Source organism: Labrus bergylta, chromosome 2 (assembly GCF_963930695.1).
Source record: "Labrus bergylta chromosome 2, fLabBer1.1, whole genome shotgun sequence".
Lineage (NCBI taxonomy): Eukaryota > Metazoa > Chordata > Actinopteri > Labriformes > Labridae > Labrus > Labrus bergylta.
The window spans coordinates 21,609,264-21,621,527 of NC_089196.1; the positions used below are offsets into that span (position 1 = coordinate 21,609,264).

Here is a 12,264-nt window from a genome sequence, read left to right on the forward strand (position 1 = left end):
CAAATCAATGTATAAATCAATAAGTTACAGCTTCATTGACAAAATCAAAGCATGATGTTTAAGCATTAAAAAAGCAGGGTTTTTTGGTGGCCACAGAGGCTGTAGTCCTCGAAGTGGGCGGCCCGTGGTTCAAATCCGAACTGTGTATCCCTTCCAGCACGCCATTCCCCAATCTCTCCGTCCCTGATTTCTGACTCAACCCACAGTCCCATCACTACTATAAAAGCATTAAGAGCCCATAAATAAAAATAAAATGAATAAAAATGTATTTTTTTGTGTGATTTAACGCTATAAAATCGAGATGGCAATCAATAGAAAAGACCATTACTGAGATCCATGCTGCCATCCTGTGGACTTTACGAGCAATACACTCCCCAGAAAACATTGAGTCAAAATAAACTGTTTTCTGTCAAAGTTATACCCATTATTTTCTATAGAGCTTGGAAATAATAGAGAACAAATAATACGACTTAATTTGCTGGCAGAAAGTGTTCTATGGTCCATCATAAAGTTTGGAGCATTATTATTTGGCTAATGTTAAATTTTAGGGTTAAATATCTCATACAGTACTTGTATGTTCTATCAATTTCAAGTGTCTTGAAATGGGTAGATGAAAAAATTCTCTCTTACACTTAAACAGATAGAAATGAAGACTCTATGTCTCATAGAGAAATGGGTACTAAAGTGGGTTTTAAATGGGAATCAGAGTTACCCTAAAAGCTTTTGTAACCCTCTCTTCTGACCCAAGTGCTTTATTGGAGCTGGAGTATGTTTAGCAGAGTATGTGCTGAAGAGCATTCAAACCAAGAGCTTTCAGTTCATTTAGTTTTAAGAGGTCTTTCTCCTCCAACGCTTCCACCTATTCTATCAGCATGCATAGAAATGTCCATGACCTGCACTCAAATGGATGCTCCTGTTTTCTTAGGAAATATACAATCCACCACTCTCTGTGTGAACTTACACCCCTTTCACTCATCCGACTCTCTCTACTCTGCCGTGAGCTTTGAGCCCTTCTCAATGCAGCAGCTGTGAAGTGAGAGAATAGATAGAGGTAGAGGTATCAAAAGCCTCTCAAAGGTAAGTAAATAAATAAAATATGTGATGACTGGGAGTAAAGTGCAGGAAAGTGGTTGCAGGCACACATAGGTCGAATGACAAAGACGGACAGAGCAGCGATCATCATCACAAAATCTGTGGAGCGTCGTATAGGGTCAGGACAGGAATATAGCCAAATCTCTCTGAACATCCAGGAATTACAATGAGCTTCTTTACAACATTGATATCTTTCACTTTAGTATTTTCAAATTGCACACGTTTTATACATATTGGTGAAGACTGTTGTTGTCAATCAGAGCAATTAGTTAGTTTTATAGAACATTTATTAGTTTCAAAGCTTCCTTTCCTTTCAGTTAGAAATTGAAACATGAATAACCACACTTTCACGTCATGCTGAGTATCAAACCTCAAAGTATTTTCAGTATAAAGACTGAAATATGTCACTTGTACAAGTGTTTATTTGGTGTTATTCTAATTTTGATCTTTCTTATTTGTTGTTTTTAAGTTGGTTTTTTAAATGAGTTGTAGTTACTGTCTTTGTTCTTTGTGTCAATTTGACACATGAAAGAATTTAACTGAAAGAGAGTGTGACTTTTTAAAGTGTGAGAAAACATATGCCTTATGTTGGAAATACAAAGGCATTTTTGGAAGGGAAGATCTAAAAGATGCAACCATTTGGATTGTGGGAAATGTAGGATCCAGCTTTCCTTTGAGTGTCAACATATTACAAGTCAGGAACTCTCAAACTGCTGCTGTTGTATAAATTTGGGGTGTTTATAGTGCAAAAGAACATTCAAGCAATACTCTTGTAATCCAGTATAAAAAGACAATTTTAACGTTTAACGCTGAGAAACTGCATCCTCCATGCGTTTCAGAGGCAATTCTCAGGTGTGGTTCAGTTATATCCACACACATAGAAACCATTAACCCTCTCTCTCACACACACACACACACACACACACACACACACACACACACACACACACACACACACACACACACACACACACACACACACACACACACACAATGACCGATCCCTCCTGTGTCTTTATACAAGCAAGGCTGAAATCTCTTATCCTTCACTTTTTGAAAAGAGATAATGATGCTCGTTTCTCAGCTCAAAGAAATCATTAATGTGTGACACAGCCTTGAATGTGTGACACAGCCTTGAATGTAGGATATCAAAGCGCTTCAGAGTGCCCCCCCCCACCACCACCCACCCACCCACTAACGGGCACAACCACGTTAAGATGCCTGAGACATGAATTAATCAGCACACTGGCCTGCAACAAGGCAAGAAATTGTTGGCAGCATCAGTTTTTGTGAGAAATGTCTCATTTGAATCACTCCAGATTATAAATCTCCTTTCAAATCCTTCATCTCATTACAGGATCAGCATCTGATTAACTTCTGCAGATGTGCTGGTGGACGTGTTCCTTCTCTTTCACAGACGTGATAGGACTATCAGGGTGACATTAGTAAGTCAGATATGAAAAGGACAGGTTTGTGTAGTTCAAATGCAATACAATGTTGTAAAAAAGATTGCTATCAGCGTTTTAGCTATACAGATATTATCCCATTTAAAGAGTGTATCCTGAATACAAACCCATCCCTGGTAATATCAAAGGAACAAATCTCTATTTCATTGAATTTTACTTTTGTTCGTCAGACTCTCTATGTAGGGAGACATATCCCTGCAGCACAGGAAGCATCATTGTATTTCTTCTTGTTGGGTTATGGACCAAAATAAATGAACTGTTTTCCCATAGAGATCCAATAATGTGGAAATAGGTGGAAAAAAACTCTTGCACGAAGTCAAAACTTTACTGCACAATGCTGCACTGAGTTATTATCTTCTTGTTGGTTGGTTATTTTCTCCACCTCTATGTGAAAAATCCTTCTGGTGCATATTAGCAGTAGGTCCATGCCTTTTTTACTGCCAGAGAGCAGAGTTTCTCTGATGCTAGGTTATAGAAAAACCTCTGGTACTCAGCAGAGTTATTAAATGGCCTGCAATGTTCTCTTACAAGTAATACTTATGAGTAATACAAGAGTATAAAAGAGACCTATTATGGGTGATCAAATGTTCAGCAATTCATCTATGTTCACAATAGATGAATCCTAGCGTTTTCTGTTTTTACCACTTTGTGCAGAACGTGTCTTCTGAGGCAATAAATACTAATGACACACAGCAGCATGTCCCCCGCTGTCTCTCTGGCTTTTGTGTTTCCCATCAAAAGAATGAATGACCACTGATTTGAAGTTCAGCTGAGGTTTTTAGGATCAAAGCGCAGTACCCTGTGGAAAAAGGAACAATTTAGTTCACTAACTTTTTTCAGGTATTGAGATTTTGTTAAAGAAAAAAATATCCCAGCTGCCATACTGTTTCAGAAGAAATGAATGTTAGAGCAGTTTTATAAAGACTATGCTGATTAATTATTGAAGAAAACAAACTCTTAATGGGGGTCCCCAGCGAGGGCAGTTCTAGGCAATGCCCCCCCCCCACAAATGCTCAGCCTGCCCCACTGCCAAATATCCTCCTTTCACCTCAAGATTCAGAAATAAAAGTTTTATGTTTTTCCTCATTGATTCAACAGATCCCACTCTCTCTGTCCCTGATTTCTGACTCCACAGTCTTATCTCTCGAATAAAGGCATAAAAAGCCCAGAAATACTCATTTTAAAAACTCTTGACTTAGCATTCATTTAAATTGATATAATTTTTGGAATGTTTTAATTTTTGGTTCCACAAATGGCAGATGTTGTATTTGTATTTTGAATGATTATGAGGTTGACTAGTATTTTTGGATGAAATGTTTCAACAGCTACGTCTAGATTAATTGTTAAATACTCAAGATTTTAAACTATTATCAAGAAACCTTTCATCTCTCCACAAACCCTGACCCAAACTTTGTCAAAAACAAATAATATAAGAACCTTAGCTTTATTTTGTGTCGGACACTTCTCAAATGTTAGCAATGTATGCTAAACTCAGATAGTGCACATGGTAGATCTGGTAAAAAAAAATAGCAGTATCATGCCTTAGTTATAACAGGTTTTATCTCCTAAAATAAAACCCCCATAGTTCTGAAAATAGTCAGCCAAAGAAACAACAATGATTTACTATATCCTCTCTGTGATGAAAATTTACTTTTTTAACATTTTGTTGAACACTACACTGCCAACCCTGTCTGGTAGCTAGCTACAAGTCCCAAACATGCAGTAGCCAAACTCTCTCATACACTCAAACATGGAAGTTTATTCTTGTAAATATGATTCTTGTGGATTGGGGAATTTTGCAGAATATGAGGTGTCAGAAGGGGCAGGGAATACCCAGCTCCACATCATATGTTAACCTGACAACAATTCTAACATTGTTGACAAGTTAACATGCTGACATTAGAATTTAGCTTAACACCACAGTTTAGCCTCAAAGAGCCGCTAGCATGTCTTTTGGGATGCTTTGGTGTTGAACTGTGAACTAAAGAAGAGCTTCTTCACATTCTTTGTTTTGAACTGCAGTAAACACTTAGTCTGTTGTATCCCCTTCAGAAGTCTCTTGAGCTCTCTAAAATGAATTAATGAAGAGCGTTTGTGACAGTGCTCTGAAGTTAGCATTATAATGGTTCTGTAAAGTGGTACTTTGCAAACATTATGCCAGCAGACTGTGAGATGGATCACACCACCATGATGGCCAACACACGTGTCAGCTGTGGTCAACAACAAGTTTTTAACATCCAAGTGTTCAGTCTCATAATAAAGACAATTCATTCTATCCTTGCAGCCGTATGAGCCAGTTCTACCAGTAATGTGACGGAAAGCATGAATGCTAAAGCCATCTCTCAATTGTGTGGCCTGTTTGTTTAATCCATCTTCTGTGTCTGCCGGGAAAGTGGGCAATTTGCAAGTCACAAGTGCTCTTAATATAAAATGTTGAAGTAGGGTGGCTCATTCCCACATTGCATCCCCACCTTTCCTCCTTCTCTCCCACTTTTCTCAGTTTGAAGTGCTGGTCAGAGAGCTGTAACAGGAGTATCATTCACTGTAATGGTGGAGCGTCCTCCTCCACAGCCCTCACTTACATCACTTAATCCACTTCAGCAGTGCATCGCTGTGCTCTGTGTGAACACAGCACGTTCATGATGGGAAGTTAGACGGAGACCAACAGTGACCTGTCAGCTAACAGTAAAATGCGAGGCTAAGATATTTAGAGCCTTTGTTTCCCAGCTCACTTAATACGGATGTGGACTGAGCCTGCTTCAGTTTACAAGTCAAAATATAAAACCTCTTTTTTTTCAAGCTATACTTTAATGTGTGAACTGAGGACTTATTGCGATATTTGGAACCTTGTACATTTGTATAAATGCTGAACTTGTGATTCGTACATAAGATGTGGACTTTAACGTCATCATGACAACTTAGGCACAATGTCATTTAAACATCTTCTTTGAAGCCTCCTGTTTTGCATTAAATGTTCCATGTTAGTTTTATGGAGCCAGAAGTGACCATAATTGGGCTAGAGGGGTAAGCTTGAAAATGATTTAAGTGGAAATCTGAAAAAAGGAGCCTCCTCTCCAGCACCCTAGAATAAGCTTTCCCCAAAAGGCTGAGAAGTGTGATACCCTGATAATTGGAGCACACCCTCCGGTCCTCCTTTTTGAAAATGGGAACCACCACACCGGTCCGCCACTCCACAGGCACTGTCCCAGATTTCCATGCGACATTGAAAAGGCGTGTCAGCCAAGACAGCCCAACAATGTCCAGAGCCTTTAACATCTCAGGGCGAATCTCATCCATACCTGGCGCCTTGCCACTGAGAAGCTTTCTAACTGCCTCAGTGACCTCTGCCAAGGTTAGTGGTAAGGCTTCCCCTGGATCTTCAGACTGTGCCTCCTCTTCAGAGGACGTGTTGTCTGGGTTCCAGAGTTCCTCAAAGTATTCCTTCCACCGCCCAACAATGTCCCCAGTTTGGTTCAGCAGTTCTCCACCCCTGCTGATAACAGCCTGGGGCAAGCCCTGCTTTCCCTTCCTGAGCCGTCGTACGGTTTGCCAGAACCTCCTTGAGGCCTACCGAAAGTCCTTCTCCAAAGCCTCCCTGAACTCCTCCCACACCCGGGTTTTTGCTTCCTCAACCACTGAAGCCACAGCCCTCCGAGCCACCCGATACCTGTCAGCTGCTTCCAGAGACCCCTGGGCTAACCAAGCCTGAAAGGCCTCCTTCTTCAGCCTGATGGCTTCCTTCACCACTGGTCTCCACCAGCGGGTTCTAAGGTTGCCGCCACGACAGGAACCGACGGTCTTCTGGCTGCAACTCCTAGCCGCAGCTTCTACAATGGAGGCTTTGAACATGGACCACTCGGACTCCATGTCCCCAACCTCCCCCGGGATGAGGGAGAAGTTCAAGTTCAAGGTGGGAGTTGAAGACCCTATGGACAGGGGCCTCTGCCAGACGTTCCCAGTTCACCCACACTACACGTTTGGGTTTGCCAGGTCTGTCCGGCATTCCCCGCCATCTGATCCATCTCACCACCAGGTGGTGTCCCAGTATTGGATTGAGCCCAGATCTTTTATACAGACAGTGTATTTAGTAACATACTTTTGTCTGCTAAGACTTAAGATGATTCAGACACAAGTCTAAAATTCACAAGTAGGTTAAGACAATCAGAGGGGTACCTCAGTAGATTTTGATGTAAATCTGGAATTGAGAAGTAAACAAATCAAAGAACAAACTTAAATCTGTGGTTTTTAGTTGTTTTGCAAATGTTGAGAATTGGGGATTGAAATATGTCGATGACTGCAAACAGCTCATGTTCAGTCAGGAACATTTTGTGCCTTTCAATAGGGAGGAATCTTCCCTGCATCACTCCATCCGATCAACAGTCCACATTTAATGTCTGCTATACATGATCCCACTCAATAAATACAGTCATTTCATAGACTGAAGGAAATAAAAGCCCAGCAATATTTGTTGATACAATTAATACTTTATATTTAATCATTCAAATGTTTTGGATTATTATTTGGGTCGGAAATGAGTCTCGGACAAAGATAAATCCACACAATAATTTAATAAAATCAATCACAGACTAGAAAAAGAGAGCAAAGGCTTTTAGTATTGAAGAGGGGGGAAGCTCAGCTATCAACAGGAGGTTTCTATCCTCTTAAAGATGAATCATTACATGTTTAATCCAACACACCTTCATGAGTTCAGTCAAGCTAAATGCTCTATACATCGTTATTGTACATAATACCATTTGTCAGCTTATTTTAGCCAGCTAGCTGTTAGCAATCAGTGGAGATGAGTTACAGAGAGGTTGACTTTCGGAAATTATAGCAAGTGTAACCAAAGTGTTTATATTTTTCCATTATACGTGGGGATGCAGGTTGCACTATATGTAAGACTCATTCAGGAGCGGAAATCACAGCTGAGCGAGTCAGTGACAGCAACATGAATGAATTGTCATTTGAATTTGAAAGCTGCAGCTAACACACCAACACATAATAAGGCAAACACTGTGAGAAACAAACAAATATCATGACCTGTCCGTCAGAATGTACAACGTCAATGTGTGTAGCTGTCGAAGAAATGACAGAAATATCAGTCATAGCAGTGAAAACTGTCATGGAGTCCCTTGGAGGTTTTTCTTGCTTTGCTTTTCAATCTCTCCCTCTACAGTCACACTAGTGCAGTTATCGTCAACTCAAACAGAAATCTGTCTGTATGTTACAGACATTAAAAAAAGAGTGTTCAAAAGAACTGTCAACCTTTAACTATGCTTCTACTCGGCATTTGAACTTTCATTTCCAGTGTAAGACAATATCAAGCTTTAATTCAGCACAGAGCTTCCAGACATGTTCAACGAATAGAAAAGAGTGAGAAGTACTTCAAAGTGACCCAGACTAACCCAAATATCTAGAAGTATTAATACCTAACAGTACAATACAACAGGTAGGTAGGTGTCGGACAGATTAGTGCTCATCATTAGCATTTCTCCTCGGACACATTTAGAAGTGGTCCATTTGGTCCAGTTGATCATTAATAAGTCAGACAGATGGTGTCATAGTTAAAGCAAAGAGGAGGGAAGTACTATATTCAAGCATAGACCACGTTTAATCCTTTCAATGTTCAAATCACTGTCAGACATTGTTGTTGCCGTCTTTTCTTTCTGGAGTAAAAAAACAGCATGTCTTTAATCTCAAAGGCTCGCAAACTGAGAGTTGGAAAAGCAACTTCAGCGATTAAAATAATAATACGTGATCTTGGTTCATCACTAATCGCTACCAGCGATGACCAGTAATTCTGACTCACAAGATCAAGAAAATGTAGTAACACAGTTTCAAATGTTTGTATCTTTAACTTCCTGTAGATGAATGTCACTCGGGCGTGGGGTTGTAGATATTTACTGTAAGAGCAATTCAAAAGTAACAAGAACAAAGCTTGAAAGCAAAAACAGTGTGTGTTGAAGAAAGGTTGCTTCAGAATCTTCTTGCTAATGGCAACATGCTTCAAATAGTCAGATTAAAACAGCAGCTGCTATGAAAAGTGTGTTTCCCCTGCATGTGCTCAGAAAAGCAGGCCAACAAAGAGGAGTTTGGTCCCAATTTTTCTCAAGTAGACAACTGATGTCAACCTGACTGACTGGCATTTTTTTTAATTCACTGATAAATGAAAGTTTTTACTGTAATTCATCTTTGTCCAGCTATGTACATCTAAAAAACAAACAGAAGATTCCATCTTCGCCTCTGTGTCGTTTATGAAACGGAGCCAGAAGTAGCATAAAGGCACTGAGTTGTTTCTACAAGCCAACAGAATCAAATCCAGGAGAAATCATTAGCATATTGTCGACTGCTTGTTTTTGGTTTTGGTTTTTTTCCACATAGGATGTCAAAAAATTCCAGATAAAAAAAAATCCAGACTGGGAATGGGAGCTGGTTGACCTCCAAACACCAAACAGACAGCTTTAGAGAAACTTGTCAGACAGAATACAGTGAGCGTCCACAGGAGTCTGAGCTGAGGGCAGAACCAAGAGCAAAGGTCAGAGTGTAGTGAGGGCACCGAGGGCGATCCTGTTAGTTTGTTCCATACTCACAGAATCAAAACACACACACGCACAAACACACACACGCACACACACAAAGGAAGACTGAGCAAATGTCTTACTCGAATTATGACAAAAAAAAAACAAGTATTTCTGATTCAATACAGTAAGTAGAACATTGATACTAAAAGTAACAGAGGAATTGGTAAATAAAATGTCTGAATCACATCTGAGGAGTAAATGAGTATACAGCAAGTAGCATGTACACTTAGCTTAGCATAAAGACTAGAAACAAAGAAGAACAGCTAGCTTGACTCGGTTTTAGGTCAAACTCATCTTACCACTTTGGCCCATTAGTAAACATTTTATATCTGTAAAAAAAAAAGACAACTAATATGACAAACATTAAAAGAGATTTAATGTTTAGTTACCAAACCTATGTCTTGTAAATGTGTCTTAACTTGACAGCACAGATATGCTGAGTCATATTTTCTGGATAGATTCAGAAGTACTGATTTAAAGAAACACAACAAAGAAAAAAATGCAATGACATTTAAAAAAAGGCAGATTTGGTATGAGCAGAGGTATTAACATACAGTACCTGGAGACAGGACATGAATACAAAAATGGGCTTTACTGCCTTAAGATCACTTACGAATAAGAGCTGTTCAGCTCAAACAAAAAGCAGAAAAGGCAATCAATTGAACCCACATTTCCACAGGATATTGAATTTGGCCTCAGATAGATCTATTTTTGACCATATGGTAACAAGTTCATAATGGCTCTACATTTCTCAGTTAAGTTGTAATTAAGCACAATAATGGGAAGGGTATTATGTGAGGATGTAGAAGAAAACATTTTTGGAGGGAAATGACTAGAGCCCCTAACCACTGCAACTTATTCTCCATGATATTTAGATGAACCACATGGTAACACTGTAAAGCCTTTGTCTTTTTAGTTGAGTATTTATATGTAGTGTAAAAAAAAATGAGTATAGCAGAGGCTGAAACGTGTACAGGAATGCTACCTGGTAATACAGTTACAAGATTCAGTGCACATGTACTCATCCTCACAACAACAAAATGTCACTCTGTAAAAAAAAAAGAACAAAGAAAAATCTGTGTGCTTGATTCTGCTTGTTTGTTTTAGTCCACAGCTAGTTAAAACACCATAAGGTCATTGTCCCAAAGTCTGGTTAGTTCTGTTCGAATCCATTTTCACGTGTGATAAAAGCTGCACATAGGTAATGGAGTCATCAGCATTTAGATGATCAAAGCGCTCCTAGTAGTTGACCTCGTAGACCGTCGCTTTCTTGTCTCCAGAGCCCGTCACAATGTATTTATCATCGATAGAGATGTCACAGCTGAGCACTGACGATGACTCTTTAGACTGTAAAGAGAAGAAAAGTGGTGTTGAGAAGTGAAATGTGTTGTGGCGCTGTTGTAGCTCAGTCGGTAGAGCAGGCGCCCAAAGTACAGAGTCTTCAGTCCTCATCGCACTGGTCACAGGTTCAACTGTCGGCCCTGTTTGCTATTTTGTTCATTTCACCCCCCCTACTCGCTCCACCCACCTTTCCTGTCAATCTCAAAGATGTCCTTAAAAAATGATAAGCCAAAAAGATACACTCAAAAAGAATTTAAAAAATAAAATGACCTTTTGAATTTCGAAACGATAAAATCCTTAATTAGGGTCAAAATGTCACTCCATCTAGGATCTGATGTTTGATACATCTAGTTATAATTAAGAAACATACTGGGGCACCGGTGGCGTGGTGGTTGGTGCAGGCGCCCCAGTTGCAGAGGCTGTAGTCCTCCAAGCGGGCGGCCCAGGTTCTCTATTTTTCTGTGTTAATGTCTATCCCTAAACAAGTATACCATATTTACAACAACATTTAGATCAGGAACAGATTAGCTGCTCTGTTTTTCTAGTTTAAAAAGTAAAGTGCAGTCACACACTCTGTCCTCTTTTTTAGAGACCCTGCTGAAGACTCCTTGTTCACATTTCTGTGTCCTTGATACACAGTGATGTCCAAGAGGACTCAGCTACATTTATTCATTTCAAAAAATTTCTGATTTTGCTGTATTCACTCTTTTCTCCTCATGTTTGCAAACCTTTCACCATCTCCTGTCTAATAATTTCAACTTCTTTGGTGACCTTCCTCCCACAGATGTTCACAGTCAGAGAGGAGAAAGGTTTTCAATGTCTTGCTCTGAGTTATTTCAACAGAATTATTAGGCTGTGCACTGTTTGTCCTCTCAGCTGCATGTCATCCATGTTGATGTTTTGGGATGTCTGCTCACCTGGAATATGCTGGCTCCATATGGAGTTCTCCATGCGTTGAGCAGATTGTCTTTCCCCGTGCTAACAAACCACTTCCCTGCAGAGGAAGGAAAAACTTCCATTAAGAAAGGTTAGGGAAGAAAATTCGCCTCAGATTTCTAAACACAATCTGCCCACACTTGCTGCAATAAGAACTCAACGTTGACTGAGCTATTCACTCCCACATTCAAACAGATTATGGTACCAGATTAAAAAAGATACCCCAGTAAGTATTCTTTGTCTTTGTAAAGCTTCGGCTAAAACAGGAGTTATGCAAATTTTGGTGTATATACAGGTTTAGAGTTTTTGAAGGAGCGATATATTTACACACAAAAAAAAAGCTATTTGGATGTGATGTCACATAAGGGAACAAGCAGACAAGCTAAGTGGAGTTCATTCAATACATTTGGATCCCCATGCAGTTTATAAGAGGTTAAAAATGTACACTTGGCAGCTGAAGAAAGTAGTCACGGTTCATTAATTAAATATCATGACTTTACTCATTAAGGTGAAACTGTATACATTAAACAATTTATCTCTACCTTGATGTTATTAAAATGCTGCTTGTATAAATGCACAAGTAATACTTTAGAATACACAACACAACACTGAGAGGGGTTTATCTGGCAGAGGGAGTACTATTACTTCAGTTTACTCATGTTTTTTTAACAGAAAACTAATGCATTTAAGCAGCTTTCCCAGCTTTCTTTCTCTGTTTTATTGATTAGTCCTGTATGATCGCTGCCTTCTCTGGCAATAAATATCATATTTGACATTTTGTTTCTCCAGTCTCACTATCTACACACAAAAGCCTCATTGAGTCACATCCACATACTGTATCTTTTCAC

At 39.5% G+C, this 12,264-nt stretch overlaps 1 protein-coding gene across 7 annotated transcripts in view; it reads right to left on the reverse strand.

The window, feature by feature from the left end:
- Nucleotides 1-7,111: 7,111 nt before the first annotated feature.
- The window catches only part of LOC109997670 (TLE family member 4, transcriptional corepressor), a 38,047-nt gene continuing 32,894 nt past the window's right edge, over nucleotides 7,112-12,264 (reverse strand). For all 7 annotated transcript variants that reach the window (XM_065948770.1, XM_065948761.1, XM_020652232.3 and 4 more), the window contains 2 exons: nucleotides 11,398-11,474; nucleotides 7,112-10,486 (listed from right to left, as the gene is read on the reverse strand). In XM_065948770.1, coding sequence (XP_065804842.1) covers nucleotides 10,379-10,486; nucleotides 11,398-11,474 — 185 coding nt within the window. In that variant the 3' untranslated portion in view covers nucleotides 7,112-10,378. The remainder of the gene's footprint in view (nucleotides 10,487-11,397; nucleotides 11,475-12,264) is intronic.